The sequence below is a fragment of the Azolla caroliniana genome, unplaced genomic scaffold (assembly GCF_043228905.1).
Source record: "Azolla caroliniana isolate FFs.n. ecotype wild unplaced genomic scaffold, voAzoCaro1.0.p SCAF_18, whole genome shotgun sequence".
In the NCBI taxonomy this organism is placed as follows: Eukaryota; Viridiplantae; Streptophyta; class Polypodiopsida; order Salviniales; family Salviniaceae; genus Azolla; species Azolla caroliniana.
Genome location: NW_028230453.1, coordinates 832,606 through 859,882, shown reverse-complemented (window position 1 = coordinate 859,882; position 27,277 = coordinate 832,606). Strand labels below are relative to the sequence as shown.

General features: G+C 36.4%; 2 protein-coding genes across 4 annotated transcripts; both read right to left on the bottom strand.

Moving 5' to 3' along the window:
- Positions 1-9,557: 9,557 nt before the first annotated feature.
- LOC147851951 (putative beta-1,4-xylosyltransferase IRX10) lies at positions 9,558-14,910 on the bottom strand. Its single transcript, XM_087333957.1, has 4 exons — positions 14,746-14,910; positions 11,975-12,372; positions 10,906-11,150; positions 9,558-10,203 (listed from the first exon to the last, which is right to left on the bottom strand). Exons 1-4 carry the CDS (start codon positions 14,897-14,899, stop codon positions 9,696-9,698), a joined length of 1,305 nt encoding a protein of 434 aa, XP_087190083.1. The 5' UTR covers positions 14,900-14,910; the 3' UTR covers positions 9,558-9,695.
- An 8,330-nt stretch (positions 14,911-23,240) lies between these two features.
- LOC147851950 (uncharacterized) lies at positions 23,241-25,842 on the bottom strand. 3 transcript variants are annotated; one of them, XM_087334196.1, is made up of 4 exons: positions 25,616-25,842; positions 24,171-24,798; positions 23,902-23,966; positions 23,241-23,741 (listed from the first exon to the last, which is right to left on the bottom strand). In XM_087334196.1, the coding sequence occupies exons 2-4, from the start codon at positions 24,779-24,781 to the stop codon at positions 23,623-23,625; spliced, it is 795 nt and encodes a 264-aa protein (XP_087190322.1). In that variant the 5' UTR covers positions 24,782-24,798; positions 25,616-25,842; the 3' UTR covers positions 23,241-23,622. The 3 variants fall into 3 exon arrangements, with proteins under 3 accessions (XP_087190322.1, XP_087190320.1, XP_087190321.1); XM_087334194.1 differs by having other exon boundaries at positions 24,171-24,897; positions 25,616-25,841; XM_087334195.1 differs by lacking the exon at positions 25,616-25,842 and having other exon boundaries at positions 24,171-25,517.
- Between the last annotated feature and the right edge of the window lie 1,435 nt (positions 25,843-27,277).

Below are 27,277 nucleotides of genomic sequence, written 5' to 3'. Positions count from 1 at the left end.
GCTCATCTGGTGACATGCCTTCTGGTGGCAATCCTATACAGAGGAACATTGTCATCTCTGTGATCCATAGATCAGTTATTTCCTCATTGACCTCTGTCGAATGCTCAACTTCAACTCAGAACAATTGTGCATCCGGAAAATCAACGCAAACACTTGTACTTGGTTCTCCTGACTCCAATCGACTTAAATAGTTGGCAACTGCATGTTGGACTCCTGGACGATGGGTAATGTCGAATTCGAATCCTTGTAAGAGCAACGTCCATCTTGCCAATTTTCCAGTCAATGACTGCTTCGACACTAAGAACATTAGGGCAGAATGATTGACATGGAATGTAAATTTCCGACCCAGTAGGTAGTGTTGAAACTTGTTCACACGGTATATCATGCTGAGAGCGTCCCACTGTAAATTCCGTTCAGACAGACACAATAAGTCAAACGTTCTACTCTTAACGTTCGATCAAGAAGATTGTGGTGAGATATGGGTTGGTCGACACTAGTTCTATACTCAGAAACAAGTGTACAAAGATCATTTAATCATACACTCCTGACCGACTATTAGATATAATATAATCTGTGTAGTAGAGACTGAATCCAAACATACAACACAATGAGAGATAGAAAAATACACAGAGTAGTCGACGTTGTATATACTCTAACTGCCAAAACTTATATTAATCAAAATAGACCGATATTGTTACAATGCTCTCAATCCCTTTTTATAGGTGACCTGAGAGTCTCTCTCCAAGATTTACACTTGCCTTGTTCAGCAAGAACCTACAGTTATACCAAAACCGTTCTATTTCTTAATATTACTCTAATGTTTATACTTGGCAAAGTTACATTATATTCGAATTCTGTCCTTTCACATTCTGACTCCTATTCGTACTCTTCAACTTCGACTCTGACTACTTTTCACATTTGCCCGACTCTGACTCCAGGTAGATGGCTGACTAACAAAAGCCACAAAGGAAATTGTGGCTATTGAATACACTTGCGCACCAACTCTCCTCTATGGGTAGAAACCTAAGGATTGAGTCTTAACAAGGCAAATAAGCGGAATGATTTAGAGAGACCTTTAGTCACGATTATTGCCCGTGTGATAAGGAGCAAAGCATCAATGTCCCATGATATATAATCCAAACAAAGATGGGAGCAACTTCAAATAATCATCGAAGCATTATTTTGATTAATGACCAATAAGCATTGACTTTGGAAGCTCCCTAAATGAAGGTACTCAAGGTTAGCACTTATGTCTTTAAAACAACTTGCAGAACATGGAGATATTTATTGTTGCTATGTTGAAATGAAATAATGGTTTGAGTTACATGGCACAATCGTAAAATGCACTACTCGAGCTCCCATATAGCTTGACATGGTTAAAGTGTAAAAAAATTGAGTGATTTGGATTCTGAACTGATATATCAACTTGGAAAACAAAATAAATAGATCAGTCCCACATTTTGTGGTAGGAAGATGGTCTAGTATAAGACAATATTTTTTACAAACATCAAAGGATGAATTTGGCATCAAGAGTTTTCCAATAATCCAAGGTATAATCAAGACCCTAAACTCTAAAACCTGTTATCCTAGTCTTTAAAATCATGATCATTTATCCTCAATGAACAACTAGACTACTAAGGACATTGTTTATCATGTGTTATCAATCTTTTTGCTTATGAATTACTTTCATGTCAATGTTTAACATATCTTGCACTCATTATCTCTATATAGATATTGTTCGCCAAGGAAACGTGTCAAACTATTTCTTTGTCAAAGCAACATCTTAAAAATGAAGCAAAAGCATGTAAAAAGTATGAGAATCATAGAGTAACTTATTACGAGATATTTTGCCAAAGAGATATTATATTCAAATGAGAACATCCAACTAATGTGGTAATAATTTACATAAAACTCATGTTATGGGCATCACTTTTATTTGTAATATTAGATTTTGCATTGGAATAAAATATGTGGAAACTAATATTTATCTAAGTATTATGTGTGTTCTTTCTCTAAGAAAGATAGATACCATATATGTGGATGCCCTTAAGGAATAAAATCATGGTATTTAACTTTGAAGAAAAGTGTCAAATATGTTTTGGAAAAAATAAAAATAAAAATTTGAATGATTAAGCATATGAAAGTTTTGAGATAACGCCACCCAATTTGCGAACATGGAATGTGAAGTTTCCCTACCACTCTCCCCCCAAAAATAAATAAGTTGAAGTGGTCATTTATTTTCGTTTCCTTTTGAATTTGGAAGAACGAAATGCTCAATGACTATACGGATTAGAAATTGGAGGACATAATGTTGTTTTGTTATTAATATTAAGCATAAGGTATATCATATGTGTTATGTTGGCGTTAGTGGAGGGTATTATTCCATTGTGGCCCTTTGTGTGAGGGATAGGTTAGGAACTATATTGGTTCACACTAAAGTATGTGGCATTTGTAAAATGCTAGGCAATTAATAGAAAAGGCGTTCTATACGAATGTTATCCATGCAACTATAGTGCAATGAGAATGTGGCATGGGGTTGGGCCATGTTCTATCACATGGGTAGGAGGCATGTAAAGAGAACATAAGGCTAAGAGAAAGCAAATGATATTTATGTGGGGCAATGGTACAAAAAGTTAGAGGAAAATAATGGAGGTAGGTACCATGGATATAGACAAAAGAGGGAACATGTATTGTGAAGGAAAGTAGGAGTCCTGAAGAGGACATGTTAGAATGAGAGAGGTAGTTTTACATCCTCTGCTATATGATTGGAAAATGGCATCTCCAAGAAACGATGACATAACATCATATCCATCGTTGAGAGCATGTAGAGTGGGAAAAGGAAACACGGCACATGCCACAAGGAATGGTGGGTGGAAGAGGAATAGGGGCACTAATAATGAGGCGATACATGTAGTCTAAAGGGAGATCTAGAACAATGATTTTGTTTTGGTGGGGGAAGGTGACATAGAGATATAGATTTTTTCCGAGACCTTAGAAATGGATGGACCAACGAGGGGTGACAAAAGTAAAGGGATGGGTGGTCTGCAAAAGAAACACGGTGGCAATATAAAGGCATCGCCATGTCTAGAAGTCGTCTTCTCGAAAAGGAATGGTGTGAAATGGACAGTAGAATGCAACGATCATTAATGAAGGGGTGGGCGGGTCTGCAGAAGAGCTTGTAATCCTAAGGGAGGATCTCGGACAAAGATTTTCGGTCGACTAATTTACGCATAGGTCTCTAGGATTAGATTCTATGGAGGCCTTAGGAATTGGAGGGGCGGGACAAACGTGACACGCGTGGAATTAAACGCTATTGCATTAATGAGAGGATGACATGTGGCAAGGAGTGGCAAATGAGAGCATGACATGTGGCAAGGAGTGGATGAATGAGAGCATGACACATGTCAAGCGGGGATTGAATCTAATCCCCTCCACTTATGGATATGGACGGCCACGATTTCACTCTCTCTCTCTCTCTCTCTCTCTCTCTCTCACACACACACACACACACACACACACTTACTTTCTCACACTCTCCCTCTGTTTTTCCCTTTAAATTGGAGCCCAGTATTATTCCAAGGTCTCCATTAAAGCTGTGATTTTGAGCTTCAGAATGGCCAATAAATACCTGAAGAGACTACGCCATAGCCATCTAAGCTTCTTCCATTCTCATCATCATCATCATCACCATCACCATCATCATCTGAAAAACATGCCTCAGGTTAATGGATCAAAAAACCATGTTATGTGCTTCCCACTTCATATAATCACACCCTCAGAGGCCCAATTCAATGCAAGGGACGAGGATGAAGATGATGAGGAAGTGGGTTCTTCAGGTAACGATGAGATTAATCAGATAAAAGAAGATGCAGAAGAAATTGCAATCCTTCCTAATCATTCTTCTTCTACTACTAAGCTACGCTTAGTTCCTTCTTTCAAGTCTCTTCTTCTTCATCTTTCTCATAGTCATCATCATCACCATCATCATGCATCATGTGATGGAAATGGCATGACTCATCATGATGGTCTACATGATAGTAGAGATAGCATGACCCATAATGATGAACATGACAGATCCTATCATGATGGTCATGACAGATCCTATCATGGTGGTGAGCATGACATATCCCATCATGCCCATCATGATGAACAACATAACTATACCAATCATGATGAAGGTCATGCTAGACATGGGATGACCCCTCAAGATGAGCATAGGGATGGGCATGGCATGGCCCATCATGGTGACCACAATGATGCCAATGGCTCGACACATCATCATCATGACCATCTCAATCTTGGGAAACTCTTAACGCGCTCCATCAGTTTACCGATATGGCATCCGACATTCACCATGGCGAGTCGACATGGCCCGACTTTACGTACCGTTAATAAATATGACCATTATGAACATCAACATGCATACATGTCTCGACAATCACATGCCAAGATCCACTATGCTACCCCGCCCAAAGGCCATGTCGCGCTCTATGTTGATGACGGACATCAAAGGCTTGTTGTCCCCATTTCATACTTGAACCACCCAGACTTCCAAGTGCTCCTACGCCGCGCACAGGACGAGTTTGGCTTCCGTCAACAAGGTGGCCTTGTCCTTCCTTGCTCTCTTTCCGAGTTCCAACACACTCTTGCTCGCATACAACTAGACCACACAAGTCACCATTGTCACCATTAGTTCCTTCAAGCCCTCATTTCCTTATAGGCTCCTCCCTTTTGTTCAAAGAATATGAGTTTAGCAAGCATTCCTTTGATAATTCTATTTTTTTGTTTGTTGAAGATAATCAATTAATCAATTGATATTATGTTCTTCTATCAATGCAAACCATGTAAGTCTCTCTTTGTACATCACTCTGGCACAAATGTATTATATGTGTCCTAGATAACACACTTTATCTCTCAATCCTAGATTAAGTAAGCTTAACTATTGGCAAAAGACATAACAATGCAATTTTATTAGATAGATCCAAACAATTTCCCTTTATTTTTGGGAAAGGATATTCTCCAAAATTATGGCCAAATAATAATTTAAACTCTATAGCAAATGATTTTGCCTTAATTGATTAGGTTTCTCTTTGGGAGCTTTCTTGAAGTAGATGTGGTACAATTAAGTCCAAATAATAAAACTCCATAGCAAACAATTTCCTTTGATTGATTAGGTTTCTCTTTGGGAGTTTTCTTGAAGTAGATATGGTACAATTATGGCCAAATAATAAAGTAAACTCCATGGTAAACAATTTCCCTTTATTTATTAGGTTTCTCTTGGGGAGTTTTCTTGAAGTAGATATGGTACAATTACGGCCAAATAATAAAGTAAACTCCATAGTAACACAAAGATCATCAATTTGATTATGCAAAATACAGATATCAACAAACCTCTTTTAAAAATTTTAACTTTTCATTTTATTTTATGAATTTAAAGTTGCAAGAGCGGTAGCCAAAGCGCAATAAAGAAATTCAAGATCATCACACAAATGACCGTACATCATAGTTGAGCTTAAGGGGCATGTTGAATAACAAACTCAACCACATTTTTGTTGAGATAACAAGCTCAATTACAAGCGTTGTTTTCCAACACACACTCCTTGGGGGGGAGGTGGGGGTGTTGAATTGAGAGATGCCTTTTCTAGTGAATAAAGTGGATACCTTAGATATCCCACTCACTCTCCCATTGCCACTTAATTGAATATTTTAACTTCTCTGTGTACTTATATTGGAGTTTTATGTGCAAAATGACAATTCTTTGTCAAAAAAGAATACTAGGGACAACATTGACAAATACTTGGTGAACATGTTGAATCCAATAAGTGATGGTCTTACCAAATGGCAATAAGGGTTGATCATGTGATGTGTTGTCTAACATCAAGATGTGCGCAAAAATCTATGTTAGATGCTAACTAGAAATACAACTACCAAGCAAGCGTCGACTCCAAAAATAGTTGAACAAGATTATAACAACAAAGGGGCAAGTTGATCAACGACTACACCATCAAGATCAAGAATTGTTGTATGATTCTATTGCCTCCATCGATCTACAGATTGATGAGGATGAGATGGTGCATGTATGTCTCAACAACTCATCATCGCAATTTGGTGTACCTAGGACAACCATTATTATGGAGAAGCATCACCCATGCTCTCACACCGCACATCAATGTTGAATGGTATTGACGAGGAATATGACAACCACAAACCCCAAGGCATCGAAAGGAAGAATGCCATTAAGCACACTATTTGGGTGAGAACATTGAAAGCACATGCATCTATTGTAGTTGTCGGGTGGAGACATTGAAACATTGCTTGTGGGAATGTCAAGTTGCACAACAAGTTTGGAGATGAGTGTTTCGAATTCTAACCTTTATGTTTAGGAATGGCAATTTTTCGTGGGGTATGATAGTATGGGCTACAATGGCACAAATGATGTGACATCTATTGTAGTTTCCGGGTGGAGACATTGAAACATTGCTTGTGGGAATTTCATGTTGCACACCAAGTTTGGAGACGAGTGTTTCTAATTCTAACCTTTATGTTTAGGATTCTAACCTTTATGTTTAGGAATGACTATTTTTCGTGGGGTATGATAGTATGGGCTACAATGACACAAATGATGTGGCCATATGAGGCATGTCCAAATGATACGATTATTAGAATTCAAAGAGGAAGGATAACAATAGTGCAACGAAGTCATATGGAAGCTCCTTATATGTTAAAGGCAATGCAAGAAGTATGGGAGCTGCTATGCACCACCATAATGTGGTTTATTTGGACTTCTAGGTGTTCTAAGGTGTTTGGTAATACTATTGTTCATCCAATGGAAAGTGTACGGAATGTCTAGATGCAGATGGTGTAAACCTTGAAAGGACTGTATGATGAAATTAAAGGTGAGACAGATGCCACAGTGTTGCAGCGCCTAGAATTTATTGCCTATTGGAAGAATGCCATTTTTCTCACATTACAAAATGCAAGACCCAAATGGTGCTTAGCACCACCACTATGGTTGTTCCTACCACCAATCACATAACTAGGTTATGGAGTGGTGGAGTGTTGATACTATTTATCCTTTAGGGATGGGAACCTAAGGAAGAATGCAACATACCAATGGTAGCTTGATGGTAGGTCAACATGCTTGTAATAACTGTTTATAACTAATGAAAGGATATTTTCTAGGGAAAAAAAACATTGAAAGCACATGACAACCATGTTTGCAAGATGTGGACTTCCAAGCCTAATATGGTACCAAAAGTAGAAACAAAAACATTAGAAAGAGGAGGACTTTCCAAACACCTAACACAACATCATATCTTCATGATGAAGACAACAATAATTGTGAATAGGAAGCATTTTCCACTTTGTTCTCAACTTGCAAACCTGGTTATGAATTCTTCTTTTACTTGTTTGAAATCATTTAACATGTCTTCAAGAAGGGCTCAGAACCAAACTTTGTCTTGGTCATTGAGCATGAACAAAAAGGTTGCAACAAAAGAGATGGGCTTGTAAATTTGGATTATGTTTTTGAGTTGTTCTACATTGTTGTTGACATCTTCATCTCTCAAACTTTGGAACTAGTTTGTTGATTCGACAAAAGTTGCTAGTGATTTTAGCACAGAGGGGTATCTAGGCATTGATATTCCAAAAGTGATGATGGGTGAAGTTGGTGCTTAGGGTTTTCTAGTGTTTGAGTGTTACCATTTAACTTGTTAAGCTATAATTACTAACATTGGTTTGAGTTATTTACCAAGTATTATTCTAGTGTAGTTCATTTGTTTTCTAGTAATGCTAATATATGCTAGAGCTCACCCCTTTGTATTCCATAACATTCCAATCACAATCACAATCTGCGTTCTTGAGTGCAATGTTATGAGTAAAATTCTTGAACATTGAGAGTCACTACTCCCATACATTATATGTAGAAATGTTTCACTTTTGGCTTCGTAGATCATATTTGACTTTTGAGGACAATGATAAAATCCATCCCTCCCTCTCCCCCCCTCTCCCTCTCCCCCTCTCCCTCTCTCTCTCTCTCTCTCTCACACACACACACACACACACACACACACACACACACACACCGACCAATTACTTTTCGAAAGATTCATAACATCATTGATCACCTTATTGCTCTTCAAGTGCAAATGGAGGGAAGTTCTTTGAAAGATAAAAGACTCTATTGTTGCTTCCGAGCTTTAAGAAGTCTTTTTCTTTGGAGACGCATGGCAGACTTTAAAGTGCAAAGTGACTATATGATTGCAATTTCTTGAATCAATGGAGAAATATGCTTTTGACAATGTATGCAATGGAGAAGAAATAAAATATTGGTTGCTCAAGAAATTACCTCTTTGACAATTCTACGAGCCTGGTGCTTTTCTATGGGTTTAAAGTCTCAATTAAATAGAGTTTGAAAATATTCAAAAGCGCTTTCTCACGAAATTTCTTCCATTTGAGATTCAAATTCCATACATGCACCTACTTGAATCTAGATCACTTCTTGTTATGATCACGGCAATAACATCTCTAAATCTAGTAAAGAAATTTCTTCATGTTATAAGGAGTTTCTCATGAAATTTCTTCCATTCAAGATAAAATGCCATTCATGCCCCACTTCGTGAGATTGGATCACTTTCCATTGAAAGCAAGAGCATAACAAAAGGTTGTTGAATACATGTTAAATATTAGAAAGATTATACGAAGTTTCTACCCTTTGAGATACAAATGTCATACATGCTCCAATTTCTTGAATCAATATCACTTCCTATTGGTATGATGGGCACATGAAGTGTATTGACTTTGTAGAATTGTGTGGGAAGGAAGTGAATAAAATCAAAGACACAACAAACTAAAACATTGACTTCTAGATGGATGCAACATATGAAGAAATGATTTGGAGAATGGAGTGCACTATATTTGTTTTTTGATCCATCAATAGAGTCCTTCATGGCACTTTTGGTGCAATTCTAATGCATCATGACTCGGGAAAGATTAGGAGGCTCACATTTACAAATGATATTACATTTGTTGCACCAAACTACCAAACAATCTTTTTCTCCTAACGGGGAAACCCCACTTGCACCATTTCTTCCATGCAATTTACCACAAATTCTACTCAAGGTTAGATGGGGGCATAGGTGAGGAGACTCATTGACTATGCATGTTTTTATTGAAACAAGTTTATCAATTTTGAGTGTCACGTTTTGCTACACTCCTCTCATGTGTTTGATCACATTTAGGTTTGCACCCCACACATTCTCAATCTGAATCAATCACAATGTGCGCTAGAAACACGTTTACTAGTTTTGAGTATCGCGTCTTGCTACACTCCTCTCATGTGTTCGATCACATTCAAGTTTGCTTTCCACACATTCTCAATCTGAATTGATATCAACACACCATTTTTGTTGTAATCTCAATGTGTACTCTCAATTGCAATGATCCTAAGAACTAAGTAAACAAAATCTTCTTCTTAATTTATAGCCCCTAGAGCAAAAGTTTTTAACCTCTCATGGCATACCAAGGAGAGGTCTATATACATGTGTTCCTTCTAGGCCATGGCTCTTTAATTTATACACCTCTTTTTTGCATGATTATTGATGCTCCACAGATGCAAAGTGTTAGGCTCAAATTGATTATCAGTTTCTTCTCAGGTTTGGCTTCTTCCGATGGTCTAAAATGGTCAAATGATGGATCTAGCTCCTCCGTGGGGCAAAATCTGTAAGTGGTCCAGAAGTCCAATCAAGAGAGGATTGAGTCTGCATTATGTCATGAGGAAGCTTCTTAGCAAGAGCATTCAAAACCTGATGGAACCCATCTCCATGTTGGGCTACTCTTGGGAAGAGAAGAGCTCGTTTTATGCTTGGATCAGAAAGCAACTTTTGTTTCATGGTGACAGTCTCCATGTCTATGGATGCAAGTATAGTGTCCAATGTCAGCACATCCTTTTCTGCTACAAATATGGCAATCTCCTGCCATGGCACCACATCCCCGAAGGGCAACACTATGTCATCGGCGATTATGACCGGAATGCACCCTAACACGACCGCCTCCACGATCCGGGGGCTCCATGGAGCCCATCCCAATGGGCACAAGCAGAAGATGGATCTTTGCATGTCTTCATAATATGTGGAAGGATGATCTGATGATATATCAAATAGTGGGTTGTCTTTGAATGTCTCCCATATAGAGGCTCTCACTCCTCTGCACACATATTAAATGAGTAAAAAAAAACCAAGATATATGTCTTTTATTTGACCGAAATCCGAAATCCGAAATCCCATACATATTGTGAAATGCACATAAGAGATCAAAACCAGCTACTTAGCTACTTACTTCGTGCTCAAATTATAGTTAATACAAAGGTACCCATTTGGGTTGGCTTAGGTACATGCATGCTAGAAAGGGTGTGCTAAAAGGGTGGCACAAAGGAACACATGCACACCACAATATACATACAAGAACTCGAAATATAGACATATTTATTTCTCGCAATGTGATTCCCATAACATCGGTTTGAACCTAACATTATGAGCTTCTTTTCTAGGTGAGATGGAGCCAACCTAGTTAGATCCAATAGAGGGGCATGTGAAACATTATCCCCGAAATGAGTTCTAAATTGGAAATATAGATTTAAGTTCGAAAATTATGTAGACTTGATCCCTCCCCTCCCAGCACTTTAATTAGCTAGGTATGTTTAAGTGCACTCTCATGGTGGCATAACTATTGCCTAGGAACCACAAAGGGAAACTAGTCTCTTTTTCGACATGAACAAATGTCTGAAATGTTTTGTTATATGGATGAACGATGACAAGGGAAATAAGTGTGCATGTGGGAAGAGGTCAAAACCTTCTCATGACAATGGGGTAGAAATGAAGCTCCCCAAATGTGTGATTACGTACATACCTAGCATAATGGCCGCCTTCAGGGTCGTTATCCACATCATAGAAAACGCCACGAAAGTAAATGAATGTTGACCTAGGCGTGTTGGCAGTCACCGTGTAGAGGTTCAAAATCTTCTTTAGGGAGACATAAGGAGGTATAATGATGGAATTATTTTTCGAACATGGGTGATTCTTTTGCCCGAATGTTTGTACAAGGGTTGCATGCTTTAGGAGGGGTAAGATTCCTTGCTTGATTGCCTCTCTCTCCTGTGGGATCATAAAGTGCACAAATCTCATTGGTGCATAATAAAATAACTTAACAATGGTGTATCTAGGTAATGTGATGTCTTTCATCTCATGATAACTGGTGTAATGATACTTTAATATTGTCTATCTTTTTTACTTAATAATGGTACATGGTAAGCTAATAATTTTGTACTTGGGTCGTGATAATGATGGATGGATGATGGTATATTTTCGTTTGATGCAATGCTCATAAATATGCACGATGGTGGAAGAAGAGTTTTTTTAAAAGTTTTCAATAGACCATGTTGATGACATGACTAATACAACTTGGTCTTAAACAATTACTAGAATACCAATTGGTTTTAAACTAGTATTAAATTACCCCTAAATTTTTAAATCTACTATATAGTAGGTTAGTTTTAATTAGAGTTAAACAATATTTAGGTTTCAGATTAATTCATTGATGACTAATAATAAGTTGATCAGTTACAAGAGTTAGTCAAATTTTAATTGTAGAAATTTTGTTATCCTCTAAAATAAATCCTAATAAAAAATAAATTAATACTAACCACTAATTAAGCTTAATCATGCTTGAGGGTAACTTGGGTACATTCTAAAATATGGAGTTATATTTTAGTAAATTATGAGACCTATATATATACATACACACGCTCTCTCACACACATATATGCATTCACACATATTTGTGTTTTGTTTTTTCCTTAAGTTTTATTTGAAGTTCAAAATTGAAATGAAAATTCTAAAGTGAGGGATGTTGACAACTTTTTTAATAGGCTTAGGCGAAAAAGAATGATCTTTGTTGAGAAATGCATACAAAGCAGTACCTGGAAGTGGAAGCATGCACCATAATCATGAGGAACCACAAAGAAGTGGTCAGCACCATCTGTCTTGTTCCAATATGGCCAATGAGTCGAGATGTATTGGATGGCACTCTTCATCATGTAAGGCATGTCATCAATCAATGGAAGGCCAGATTGTTGTGTGAGGTCACATGTAGTATACACAGGTGTGTAGAACCAATTAGCTTCGTTAGGATCCAATGTGCGTACATGACTCGAAAGAAGGGAAAGGTGGATGCGTATTTCGGTCGCAAACATGTGGGACAAGCAACGCATATCCTTCTCGACAACCCCCTTGTTGAACAAGCTTGGCATATCATAGACGTACACTTTTAACCCCATTGTTGTGTTCTCATCTAATAGTGTATGTCTGCCATAATGACCTTCAATATGGTCGACGAATTTTTTAAGAATTTTAACGAATAGATGCATCACATTTGTCTATGCAAAATGTACAAATAGTGAGCACACTCAATGTGCAAGCAATGCATACATGAGCTCATGTTCATTCACTTGTGCATCATTTTTCTGTAGCAATTCGCAAAATTTAAAGGTTCTAGTTTATATAGACATGTCTATCCAATGAAGAAGATCCGAATACCTTAGATGCAATGACAATTGCCTCGTTGTTTATTGCTCATCAAGATTTAATTATGTAAGCATGCAATCCTCGTTTATTTATTGATAATCAATGTGTGAAGGTCCATAATTGCTTGGGATTCAAATGTGTTCATGATAAAACGACTAATTTGAAAGGGTGTTTTATGTTTGTGACATAATGAAATTATCCAAATTGTGACGTTAAATTCTATTCAATTTCTTAAAGTTGGAATATGAACAAGACATTCTATGCTAAAATGCAATGTAAAATCATGCCCTTTATAACTTTATTATGTGATGCAATGGAAAAGCTTAGATTCATGGGGGGCAATTTCAAGCCATTGGTTTTAGTTCTATCATGGTTTCATTCCTTACTCCTTATTGTTTTAGTTCAAGATCATGAATACAAATGGTTTGTCTCCAATTGAAGTTGGCACATTGTCCATAATCCAATGATTTGACAAAAATATCAGTCTTTAATGAAAGGCAACTCTAACGAAAGAAGCAAGCGCCACACATGGCATGATTCGGATGTGTAACATAATAAATTCAGACAAACAACCAAGTCATGATGAATGAGGGAGGACGATTAAACTAGATCTAGCCATTTATAATGCAATTCGTTAGTTTTTTACCTTCTTGTAAAAATTCCTTAATCACGTTTCATTTAGGGTGAGGAGTGATTAAACTAGATCCAAACATTCATAAATTGATAGCTGAATTCCTAGCTCAATAAAAGAAAGACAAGAAATCCACAATCAGGGCCAATGGGGTTGGAAGGCTTAAATGTAATTCCTTACATCAATAGAAAAATGACACAAGATCCAAAATCATGATCGATGTGGGGGTGGTTCAACTAGATAAAACAATGCTGGTAACATAGGACCCATTACACCAGGCACATATATCCAAAATCACGATCGATGAGGGGGGTGACTAATCAAGCACTTAGTGAGAAGTGTGCACTCACATACACAATTGATGGTAACGCGAGACAATCAATGATAACCCTAGCCAACAAAATCAATTAAACATACTAAGAACATTTGTGCATGTGCAAAGAGCGGATCATAATAGCATAACAACATAACTGATACAATGTTGCATCTAATCCCACAAGCTTTTGTATTGGTGTGCACATGTGAAACTATATGGAATGACCACCACCTTCATGAGCTATTATGAGATTCATTTACGATCTCCCACAAATCTTGGGCATCGACCTTTGATACATATCGACACTTTGTGTGTTACAACTGATCTTGCATTTATGCGCACACACACATGGGAACACATTGCGATTGTGTGGGGCCACTTTTCCAATCATAAGAATCCGTCATAATGAATGAGGGAAAGAGATTTTGTAGATCAGAGGGTGGTTGTGGTAGTAGCTGAAGAAGTGACTGTCGGTGACTCATTTTGCATATGTGAACTTAAATCAAAATGGATGGGATTTGCTCAAAGGAAATGGAAGCCTTCCTCATACCAATGATTTGGTTGTTGGTTAAAAGATAAATAATAATAATGAAAAAAGCAAAAAGCAAAAAGCAAAAGGCAAAAGGCAAAAAGCAAGCATTTTTCACCCTTTTTTCATTGTTTAATAGAGAAATTATGTTAGACAACTATAGTTTGATAATCGTTTCAGATTCTGATGTCAGAAAAACTGATGAATAAGTAAAACAATTGGAATTTATCAAAATTTATTTGGCGTCGGTAGGGAAGTCTATATTTTGGGGGCGGTGAAAACAAAAAGAAGGGCATTTCGGGAAATAAAGAAATTGGAAGAGGGCATTTAGCGAATTCATAAAAATAGATGAGGGCATTTTGAGAAATAACAATATGGATAATTCGAATTCATTTTTTCTCGTAAATAATTAACAATGTATTTATAATTAATCGTCTAATAATATTAGTAATAATAGATGCTCTTGGGCTATATTCATTTTTTAATTTCCTCTATTTCTCAAAATGCCCTCACTCAACAAATTAATTAATTGTCTGGACAAGGGGGGCCGAATTAATTAATTGATCGATTGATTAATTATATGAACAAAAAGGCTGCGTTCTAGGATTGTGCTAGAGAGAATTTTCCTAAAAACTAAAATTTATTTTAATTAAATTAAATTAAGGAAATTCTTTATTTTTTATTCTTTTACCAGGAAATCGTGCTTTGCAGGTGGCAGAGCCCATGAAGATGATGCTGAAAACCAGGATGACGTGGCCCCATCCTCGCCCTCCATTCCATTGCATCTTCATTTGATCAATTGCAATCCAACGGCTACCCTCTCCTCCCTCTTTGGCCTTTCTCATTCAATTATCAACTATACCATAACGTTTTCCACTAATTAATTAGTTCTAGTTTATTGAATCATTCTTAATCACGCATCTCATTGTATCAATCGATCAAGGGATTAATCGGAAAAGTTTATTGAATCATTCTTAATCACACATTTCATTGTATCAATTGATCAAGGGATTAATCGGAAATTTATCGGCGTCGTCCCAACTTACATGAATTGATTTTGTTACTCGAGCAACCCACAAGTTTGGAATTAATTGGCACATAAATATATGTGTGAATGTATCATGATGATATATGATTTAATCCCTGATTGATGGATCACGAGTTTGTCTAGAAAGCCTTATAATGACATTATAGATATGTATGTGTCTTTGATTGTAATGGCTCACTAAAATTGGTGCTCAACAAACTCATTACATAACTATGCTTGCTAATGCAATTGAATATACAACAATGAGACAAGGGCAATGCATGGTATATAGAATAACAATAACATTGGTGTTAAGATTCCAACTAAGGGAAGATCATTGAAGAGTTGCATTTACAATGATTGGTGGGCTACGATCTAATGGATTCATTAATGATGGATATAATGTAGAATATTTAATATACAAGAGACCAACTATCTACATACATAGCTAGCTAGATTGATTAATCTATCCCTCAATGTAATAGGCTATTGCATAAATAGAGAGGGAGGGAGAGAGAAAGAGAACTTATGGAAGCAATGTTATGATGGCTTCCTCTAACCTAATTCACACAAATTATAGTTGGCAAAAAATGAATTGAGCACCAAAACCCACATCCTAATTTTTCATCTTACCTAATATATTGAAGCACAATAATTATAATAGTGAGAAGAAGAAAGGAAGAAAACTACCCAACACCTAAAGGCTATTATAGCCTCCTATAACAACTTCCTAAATACTTCCTTTGTTCTATTCCTCTTTTTTATTTATTCCCTTACTTACTAGTAATATCACCTTTACATTGAATTTGCTTTCACACTTCATGCGTTACTTAGGACACCATACAATATACATACGCCTTGGTTATGTTTCATCAACTAAAAAAGGGTCTTTTATGGCCAACCACTAGTAATTTATGAGTCCATTTGACTCAATCAAAGAACACACACACACAAATGTACGCACAACCATGCCCTATATCATAATATTCTCGAGAATTTGTAATGCTTTCCTCGAGAGAAAAGAACACAAATCGTTAATATCTACGTTAAAAAAATGCCTACAAGCTCAAGCTATTCACTAGCGGTTGACATGACACTTAAGGTGGTGTTACAAAGGTGAACTCAAGTTATAGTAGTTGCCCTACAAAACACATGAATCATACTTTACTATTTACAATCAATGGGTGTGGTACAATATTTAACATGCCATTCGTAGCTTGACATCTAGGCGAGATAGATCTATTGGTTGCATTTGTATAGACACAAAATATGCACATGCAATAGTGAAAATGTAGCAACATTCAAGGTTGAGAGACTATACGTCATGTGCATTGCACTTCTCCATCCACAAATTGAAAATTCTTGAGACACTAGTCAAGGGACACATCCAAAGACAAGAAACTCTAACAGATCGCTTTAAATCACTCATTCATGCGGACGCTCATTTTTATCAAATAAGAACTAGTCAAATCAACAAAGAAATATCATGCAATGAACAACATGGTTAAGGGCCATGGCACATTTCAATACCTTGGGTGTACATTAAAATGAAGGAGTGTACAATTAAGAAACCAATATCCTAGTGCAAGTTGCAGCCATTCATATTTAAAGCTTTTGTAGCAATAACACATATTAATGTTTTCATTATATGATATATATGGAACTCAAGCAATTATAATATTACCAATGGATAGGAATTTAGGTAGTTTTTTATGTGTACATGTCTTTGTTTTCACAATACCATGAACAATGTGTTTTGTACACTATCAAATAACAAAATGAATTGTTGTGTACTCAAACCAAAAGATCATTCCTATACCTAAGCGTCCATCATTTATTTGACTCACGTAACAATACATATTGCTAGTCATTTCATGAAGTAAAAAATAAAACTATTTGACCGTTTACTTGCGTCTTTTGAGATCGTTTTGGCTTGTTTTACAAACTTCTTGGACATAGAATGAATGATTTCGCCAAATCAAGACGGATTGGTTGACACATAGAAGTCACACAACTAATTGCATAATGCTTTAACTTGTCCAACCTTTAATATATATTAATATGATCGATTAGCTCTTGTATAACATGTAGCCTCTTGCTTATTCATGAACAATGGGTTTGATTGGGCTTGTTTGAGAAATTCATGAAGTCATTAAACTTTACTCGCTTACTCATTCTATGTATCCTTATGATGAAGGTTCAAAGCAAAAAAACCTTCATTTTTGCAAATTGTGCCAATTCCATTTCCAATGAACCACTACTTGCTTCCAACTTGGTTATATAGTATGCTTGTGATATGCATAAATGACAAAATAACAAACCACATCTGTGAACTAGATAGATATAATTATGTCCTAAATAAGAAAAGTGTATCATTATCTTCATGTCCTCATTAGGGAAATACTCATTTTGGGATGTATAATTTAACTTGAGGCACTATCATAGCCGAAAAAACCTAGAAACCAAAATTCTATTCTAGAATCAAATTCGCATTAAATGATAATATGTCGTCCCGGGTGCTTGCTTATTCGTTATTCCACCCCATGGGAATGCATTGAATGTGCATACAAAAACATGTAATTTGGGCTTTGCCCCCTTTTTTTTTTCTTTTCCAAAAAAAAGTACTACTTCCATTAGTTAAGTCAATGTACATAGGATAATATACAACTCATATCTTACATGGCAACGTGCATGGCTACAAAGAGACCAACATGTATAAAGGAATCAACAAAAAAAAAGACCATAATCACCGCATCATCCGATGAGCACATGATTACTTGACCACATACCCTCAATGTGAGCCTCATGTTTGAAAGTACACATTCATGCTATTATTTTGACTTGGTCCATAGGTCTATCAATCTCTCCTCTAGCATACACCATAGAATCAACATCGGGAAAGTACACATTCATGCAAATTTTTTGACTTGCTCCATAGGTCTATCAATCTCTCCGCTAGCATACACCACAGAATCAGCATCGGGTCGATCCCATATTGGATATTCACTTTATTGATGTTATTGTTTCTTTCATTTACATTCTCATGCTTTTTATTCTTGATTTGAGTTTTTCCCTCCCTTCTTGTTTAGACTCCATTTTTATAAAAGCTCACAATGATTAGCAATCTCTCATCTACAAGGAATCGTATGAGCAATATTGGCTTATCTTCATTCTCTTATAGTTACAAATTATGATCGATAATCAATGCATATATTTAATATACATTTTTTTAACCTTTGAGGATGTAAATGTAACCCTTTGAATTTCTAAAGTAACGTCAAATATTATAAGATATCGTTGGGAGAAATGTGACTTTGGAAACAAGTACTTGCTTTCTATCATTAATGTTATGAAACAATTGGTTTGAGTAATTTATTTTATCTTCAAAGACCTTTGTGAGGAACAAGAAGGTACATTTCACTTGGTTTAATAGATCACAAACGAGATGGGTACATGCGAGAAGACTAACAAGTAGTGAGGAAAGGGTGCTAATGGAGTATCTCACACAATATCCAACGAAGTTTTGTAAATAATACAAATTGAGTAGAAAGGCTAGTTGGCAAATGTGGGTGAATTGGCTAGCCCAAATTATAAAAGGAGTTAATCTGCGACAACTCTTACATTATATTGTTTATTGTTGTAAAATAGTGATAAATATCGTACTAATGAATTGTGACCACTCCAAGCATTTTGTTCTACCTATTGTTTCTCTTTAACTCTCCTTTTGTTGGTCACAAAATACTTTTTATATGCTTTTCAATCTTGCCATCAATTTGGTTTTGACATATGGCAAAAATTCCAACTAACATCTACAATCAATGATATTATGTTAGGGCACTGTACAATGGTCTCATATTGTAGTGTAACATGTTTGGCAACTGTAATAAGTGGTATTATAGCTACAAGTTTGGTTGAGGCAGCATTAGATATAAGGATAAGACTTGGATGACTACTATTAAGGAGCATATGCCACATGCACAAAAAACAAAGAAGAGGAGGACACATGGTTGAGCAACTAGTCCTTGAGTCAAGACAAGAGTTTGGTTGAGGTAGGACTGTAATTACTTATAGTTTGAAATGGATATCTACAAGGAAACAAAGGTTTGAAAGTCCCTAAGTTTGATGGAACCAACTTCTCTTTATGGAAAAATCAAATCCACTATGTTTTGATCCAATTGAGACTATGGAAATCAATGTTAAAAAGGGACCCCCTAACATTGATCCAATTAGACGAGCTGGGGAAGTCAACGTTTGCATACATCTAGAAAATTATGTCAATTTTCAATCTTGGACTGAAAACTTAGATGAGTGTGAAAGAAGTTTGGCAATACTTAGCAACAAAAACAATACAACTTAGAGTCGAGTAGTGGAGTTTGTTGTACCCTTATAGATGTATATATTTATATGTTGTGTATATTGTGATTGTATTTGTGCTTGTTACAAGTGTGATGTGTACACTTTTGCATGAGTGGATATGTAATATAGCTAAAAAAAATTGGTTTAATTATGGAGTGTGTGTGTGGAATTGAAATACAAGTAAGTGTGCATTCGCAAGCATCATTATAGTTTTGTTTTGTTTTGAAAGTGTGTTTGGATGTATGTGTGTTTCTGTGATAATGTATGTTTTTTCTTAACAATGTATTTGTGGGTGTTGTGTGTGTGTGTGTGTGTGTGTGTGTGTGTGTGTGTGTGTGTGTGTGTACATATATAAGTCAGCAGTATGTGTTATATTTGCATGTAAGGCTCGACATCCAGGCCCAATACACTAATTTTGAGCAATTGTGCCAAAACACAAGCAAGAATAAAGAGGGAAACCATTGTTGAATGTTAAAAAAGAGATAACATAACTTTCCTTCGAGAATAGAATTCTCGTCAACTCTATAATGATCAAGAGAGCGCATTATCGGGTTCAACATTTTGAGGATTCAAACCAAAAGCTTTGACGAAATAACACAATGAAGCTAAAATAGGAAATACAAGGCATAAGTTGTGAGAAGGAAGCGTGTGGTGAATGTGAATACATTGTCAAACATTGTGTAGAAAACAAAGGCCTATGCAAGGATAAGGATTGGTGCATGCTCAAAAGGGAAAACAATTTGTGCAAGTTAGAAAAGAAACACACTACTTTTAACCAAGGGGGATTTGAACCTACGCTTCTGATTGATTGACACTACCACTAATGACCCACACTCCCATCGATCTAAGGAAATTTGGATGCAAAAGTTCATGTGCCAAATGTGTTATTTTTTCCCTTCCTCCATCGTTTGGGAAGAAGTTGACACTAGCTATGTTCAGTATTCCAATTCATCCTCGGATCAAATCCTTAATTGGCCCTAGGCATAACCCCCCAAATAATCCCTAGGGTCTACCCTAAATTGGAACTAGGACTACTCCTAGATTGGCCCTATCTAAGGTTGATTCATAAATGTACATTGTCCTTAGCGAAGGTAAATAAATTTAGACCTAGCTAGGGATGAAGAGGGATGAAGAAGTGTTTCTTGTCACGAGGAGAGGAGCGATTGCTTAGGGAAATGTGCAAGGATGAGATCATGTAACAAGCTTGCTTAACTTTTTGAAGTAGTAATTGCCCCTATATCGATGTAGCAATGGTTGCACTTGTCATTGCTCAACATTGGTCTCATGAGCCTCGATGTCAAGCCTTGCATACGAACATAACACGTATGTGATTACACACACACACCCAAACGACACCCCCCTCATACACACAGTAAGAAAAAACATGTGCCATTATTGCACACACACATTGGTAAGAAGATGGATGAACAAGTGTTGCCCATCACGACGAACATAGCACATACGTGATTACACACACACACACCCAAACGACACCCCCCTCCTCATACACACAGTAAGAAAAAACGTGTGCCATTATTGCACACACACATTGGTAAGAAGATGGCTGAACAAGTGTTGCCCATCACAACGAACATAGCACATACGTGATTACACACACACACCCAAATGGCACCCCCCTCCTCATACACACAATAAGAAAAAACATGTGCCATTATTGCACATACACATATTGGTAAAGGTGCAAGGACTGAGTAGGCAATATGCTTGCTCAACTTGTTGAGGTAGTAGTTGCTTCTATGACGATGTAGCAATGTAGCAATTTGTTCAACAAGTTTTGAAGCATTCATCTTTTCTTACCAAAAATGGATCTACGAACTATACACGTGTGACCATATAAATTGCAGCTTTGTCACCAAAGGATTCAACTCAACAACCACCACTTGAGTAGATTTTGATTAAATTTTCTCTCAAAATTGTAAACATGATGATGTTGCAATTGTTGCTTGCAATCAATGGAGGATATGAAGACGAAAGAGATAAATGTAAAAACAACTTTTCTCCATGTGTATCTTGAGGAGGTGTATATGGAGCAACCCATTGGGTTCAAGAGAAAGGGCAATGAGGGATTGTTATGCACTGACATTAGATGACATGTTGAGAGCAATCGCCATACATACTAGAATATCTAGACTGAATCTATCTCAAGATCTCACCACAATTACAATCCTCATATAGAGACAGACGACCATAAGATTGTTATATAATTTGTGTAATATATTATATAACAACCTTATAGTCGTATATCTCTCTATGAGGACCCTAGAGGTTGAAAGATTTACTTCGTGGGCCTATAGTACATTGGATGTTCAATACAAGTCTAGAAAGTGGCATTGCCCTTAGCTCACTTGGCCTGTCCTTAGTGTGGATAGTATTAGATACCGCGAGATGGTAATCTACCCAACTAGCGTTTTCATTAGTGTCCTAGTCACAACAATCTCCCCCCAGAAGGTTGCATGCAACTAGGAGTTCCAAAATCCATCTTTATACATATATATAGGAATTGCCTCTACCATCTACACCCATCTAGTGTATGCATCTACATTCAAATACTGTAGGTAACCTCATTCATGCACATGTCATGCTTGTGTGTTTCTAATGTCATATAAGCATATTGGTTGATCCGTGGTCAAGGGAGGATGATGTGAGAAATAGAGTTATTGGATCCATATTTTGTGACTTCCTTCTCTCACGCTCACACTCACTCTCATTAGTTCGCCACCATTCTACTCCTCCCTCACTCTTTATTGTGGTCCTCGTCATGTTTAACTTTAACATGTTGTGATACAACAACAAGAAACTTTAACTCACATAATACCTTCAATATATCACCCAAACAATGATATGCACCAAGAATATCCACCAAACAGCAATAATAATTTGAACTTGATACTTGACGTTCATCCACTATATTTTTCCAAACTTAAAGCATATTCATGTAAAACACTCAAGTTATTGCATCAACTAAATAAGAAACTAACATTGTATATGTGCCATCACATTTAGATACAAGAAATAATTTCCATAATAATAATGTCACAGAGTATTACAGACTTGTATATCAATTGAAGAGCATCATGGAATCCAAGTCAATACTTTCATATTATTTATTTAAGCATTTGGATTCCATACTATTTCAATTTTCAACATATCCTACTATTTTCGCGATTCAATCTATTTGTTCAAAGTCTATGAAGTCATGTATCTCTCAATATCTCAAAAAATTTTAATTAGGTCAATGTCAGTTGCAACTATTTCAGCGAACTCTAGCTTTTCAAAGTATTCAGCTATACATTTTGCCTTGACATAGACTCCATGAATGACGAATCACTTGTCTAGTTCTAACATAACCTACACAATTTGACTCACATCACAATCTTTCAAAAATATCCATTATTAACTATCAAAAGGATATCCTGCCAACATAATCCCATTTTTAGAGATCTCAAGATTGAAGCCATTTAATCATATCTCTCTCTCTATTCCACAATACTTTCATGAAAGCACCCCTATGCAGCCACCATGACCATCAGGTTGTGAATACATCACCTTTATGGGCCTCTGAAAAATATGCTTAGCTGCATATATTCATTACTACACTCAATGGTACTTTCATAGTTTCCCAAAATTAACTCAACAATATCTGGGCATTACTATGAAACAAGCACTTGAACTATATTCATAGTCCCGTGTATGTTTGACCATCCATTCAACTGTTGGACTCTGCAACTTTGTTCATTTTGTTCCAAACAAGGATTAACTCCTATGGCCACCAACAAATCAAATGTGAAACAGACTGAAACCTTAGATTCTAAGATTTTTATATCCATGAGCATTGTATACATATACATATACTTCCTTTGAAATATACCTTTTTTCCTTTCCTCAATCATGTACATTAGCACTTCAGCTTTTTGAGGGTGCAATAAAAACATTGCACTGTAGAACAATTTTGAGTCAACCTATAAACTACTCCACAATTTAATCCAATCCAATCAAATCCAACCCTGGCTTTTTTCGCCTATTTACAAAGCCAGATTTTTTCAGGTTCTTTCTTGCGTCAGTGTTTTTTTTTACACCACCAAGCTTTACATGAGTGCCCAACTAACCAACCAACCAACCAATCAATCAATCCATCCATTGATAATATTCGGTAGGCAGCTATTTTTACCATCCTTTCCATAATAAATTTTCATATAAAGCACGTGTAAATATGGCCACCATAATTCCTGAAAATAGAGTGACTATTCCAGCAGACCCTCCTTTTCTCATTAAACATCGTTCACCTGAAGTATTAAGAAACACTTAAATGAGTTTGCAATCTTAAAGCCTTCTAACATACTATATAATCATAACTGGATTTGATATATATACACAACAAATGACATGAGTATTGAGAATGACAAAATAGAAACCGTATTTAGATGAAAATAACTCTTTAAGTACCTGTCCATAGCATTACTCCGAGAGAGGCACCCAAACCTAATATATATGCATCCAATCCAGTTTGGCTGCAAAGCGTTTTACAAGTGATGGTGAAAATGATTTTTAAACAGAATATCAAAATAAAAAGGATTTCAAAACATACATACACACATACATACATACATATATATGTATAATGTGAAGAGGATAAAACCCACAATGTATAAAAAATATCATATATTCAGGCAAATAAATAAAACAGAACAATGTAAAAGCAATAGTGTGCTTACCTATTCAACCGAATTGCAGTCAAAGTAAGCAAAAGAAAGAGACCAATACCAATCTGGAAGAATTTGAAGTCCGATTTCTCGTCTTTCATCCACACGGCAACACAATAACCTAATTGGAAAGCGGCAAAAGCAATCGTTAAGAGAGGAAGGATATATATATCCTCATCTCCATCTTCGTCTCCATCACCGCCACCACCTTCACCACCATCATCATTCCTTCCATTACCGCCCCCAGTCGGCCCTCCAGTGAACTCTTTTTTAACCATCCTTTTATCTCGCTTTCCAAGACCATCCATCATGCTAATTGCCCATGGACTATATCTCATCTCTAGCTTTGTCCTTAGGCTCATCATATTACTGTCCTTTTCGAACACATGCTCAGGGAAATGTGGGTCGTCGTCACAAAAACAAGTGATAATCAATCGCCTTGAAGGAGAAAATGGCTTATCCAAACATGGTCCAAAAATGAAATCCTCCCAAACCAGAGTATTAGAGAGGAAAGACCGTGCCGCCATTGTACATAAGGTTTTCACATTGTGTAACGTGCTGTATGATGCCAAATCTTGGTGAACAGCGTGATAGTGTGGACTAGCATGCCACCATTGAGCCATCACCAATGAATGAGGTTCTGAATCATACAAAAATTATACCTTTGGTAGAAATTTGCAAAATGAAAGTATTGCTTCAAAGGATAAGGATTCGGGGAACTTTGATATATATGTCACAACTGGATTCAAAATCAAGTTAATGCTTCAATGAATAAGTATTAAGAATCTCATTCACAAACAACTGAATTAAGTTAAAATGAACAAGGATCTGATATACCGAACTGGATAAACAAATTTAATAATAGAAACATAAATTTCCAGGAAAATGAGTTATAAAACTATGTTTGGCTTCAAATCCATCAACTCTTACAATGGTATAGTCAAATTATTCCATCAATGAATAAGGATCTGAAAGAGACTGTAATACACAACTGAATGCAGATCGAAATATACAAGGATCAATTTTCAAGAAAATCAACAAAACGGACTAGGAGAATCAGATTATAAGGATCAACTTGCTAGAAAATCAGCTAAAAAACTATGTTTTTTTGTCTTCAAATCCGTCAAGTCTTACAACTGATATACTAAAAATTTACTTAAATGGATAACGAACTAAAATCCGTTTGCAGGAAAACCAGGCAAGGTATGGTTAGATTCAATCTTATCAATTCCTACAACGGTATAACTTGAGAATTCACAAAAAATACGCCATTGGTTTTCATATTTTTAGATCGACAGGAGATGCTCAGAGAATTACTGTTTCAACTGAGAAAAAAAGTACGCATATTTCCATATCTAAAGGTTATAAATCGAGAGATTGCGAGAAAGAAAGAAAGAAAGATATATTAACGTCTTCTAAGGACAAAATTCTTAAACGAGAAGCAGAGATGAATGAACCTGTCTTCTGTGTGGGAGAGCGATCAGATCGTCAACGTCAACGTCAGGATCAGCTTCTTCTTCTTCGTTGTTGTGCAATATATATATATATATGACGAAAATCTTTGCCAAGAACCACACAATAAAGAGAAGAAGGAGGAGGAGATCGCGATATGAAGCAGAGCAGAGTCGTCGAGCGTTCAAACCCTAGCCAGAAGTTCTCTGTTCCTCATCCTCCCCCTTAAAACTACATATAAAATCTAACACTCGATGATAAATCGACTCATTTCATGATCAACAATTTCATTGTATGTGTATGTGTATGTGTATGTGTATGTGTATGTGTATGTGTATGTGTATGTGTATGAGTATGCATAGAGTATGCGTATGCATATGCATATGCATGTGTATGTGTATGTGTATGTGTATGTGTATGTGTATGTGTATGTGTATGAGTATGCATAGAGTATGCGTATGCATATGCATATGCATGTGTATGTGTATGTGTATGTGTATGTGTATGTGTATGAGTATGCATAGAGTATGCGTATGCATATGCATGTGTATGTGTATGTGTATGTGTATGTGTATGTGTATGTGTATGTGTATGTGTATGTCCATGTCCATGTCTATGTCCATGTCCATGTGTCTATGTCTATGTCTATGTCTATCTACATGTGTGTGTGTGTATCTATATTTGTATGTGTATATCTGCATGTGCATGTATCTGTGTCTATGTTTCTGTGTGTATTTGTATGTGTATGTTTTGGATGTGTTCCTCGTGGATTTCCTTGCACCGAATTATCCTTCCTCGCTCATTTGGCTTTTGTCTGGCATAACCTTGTTGAGCTCAATGAACTACATGGATGGACTATAAGCAATGAACTTCCAACTCATATTGGTTTTCCCCCGACAATCCCATATTATCATGTACATAGATATGTAGGTATATATGTATGTAAAAATGTACCGATGCATGCATGTCTGTTTGTATGTTCTTATTTATGCACGTGTATGCATATCGTAAACCATCTTCATGGGTTTTCGCCTCATGTTGAAGTTCTGCAACAAGTGATATAACACGTATGCATGTGGACATGTAGGTATTGTAAGGTGATGCCAATCAGTGATTTGTGAGCTTGGTCCCTAACATTTAAAGGTTTTGGGGTTGGATGGTCATGACTCATAACAATTAAGCGTGCAAGGATAAAGACATTGTTGGGAGGGGAGACCCCGAAAGAAGTTTGTCAAGCCTAACGTGTGTGAGTTAGTTCAATGTGAGATATTTTTTGCTTACATTAAGTGTCAAATTTTTATTTCTTAGTATTTGATTATATTTCTAGCAAGTTGTTTTTATGTTTAATATAAACAATGAAGGCCAAGGTTGTTTGGTTTTACTAGCATAGCATGATTATGATGGATTGGGCCAATGCATGGATGGAGAGCACCACCATGCATGTGAGAGCTAACTATGGTTTTTTTTTTTCCATTTTTAAAGAAGATATCCTGTCATTAGTGTAACCATTTTTACAATATTTTAAATTCTATGTGATCGGTGGGGGAAACAACCATTTCGGAGGTTGAAAATGCCAATAAGGATTATCACAATTGGTTGTCATGAATGGAGCAACTTTCCATATAGTGATAAACTCATGTTGTTGAGCAATTTTAGCATCAGAATCT

Bases quoted from the DNA above. Each gene is read 5' to 3' on its own strand.
- LOC147851951 (XM_087333957.1), bottom strand. From the start codon at position 14,899: ATGAGAAAGGCCAAAGAGGGAGGAGAGGGTAGCCGTTGGATTGCAATT. The intron at 12,373-14,745 runs GTAAAAGAATAA...ACCATATTGAAG, and splicing joins CTGCAAAGCACGATTTCCTG to GTCATTATGGCAGACATACA. The intron at 10,204-10,905 runs GTATGTACGTAA...ATATGTGTGCAG, and splicing joins GAAGGCGGCCATTATGCTAG to AGGAGTGAGAGCCTCTATAT.
- LOC147851950 (XM_087334196.1), bottom strand. From the start codon at position 24,781: ATGGCTCAATGGTGGCATGCTAGTCCACACTATCACGCTGTTCACCAA. The intron at 23,967-24,170 runs GTAAGCACACTA...AACGCTTTGCAG, and splicing joins ACTGCAATTCGGTTGAATAG to CCAAACTGGATTGGATGCAT. The intron at 23,742-23,901 runs GTACTTAAAGAG...TTAATACTTCAG, and splicing joins CGGAGTAATGCTATGGACAG to GTGAACGATGTTTAATGAGA.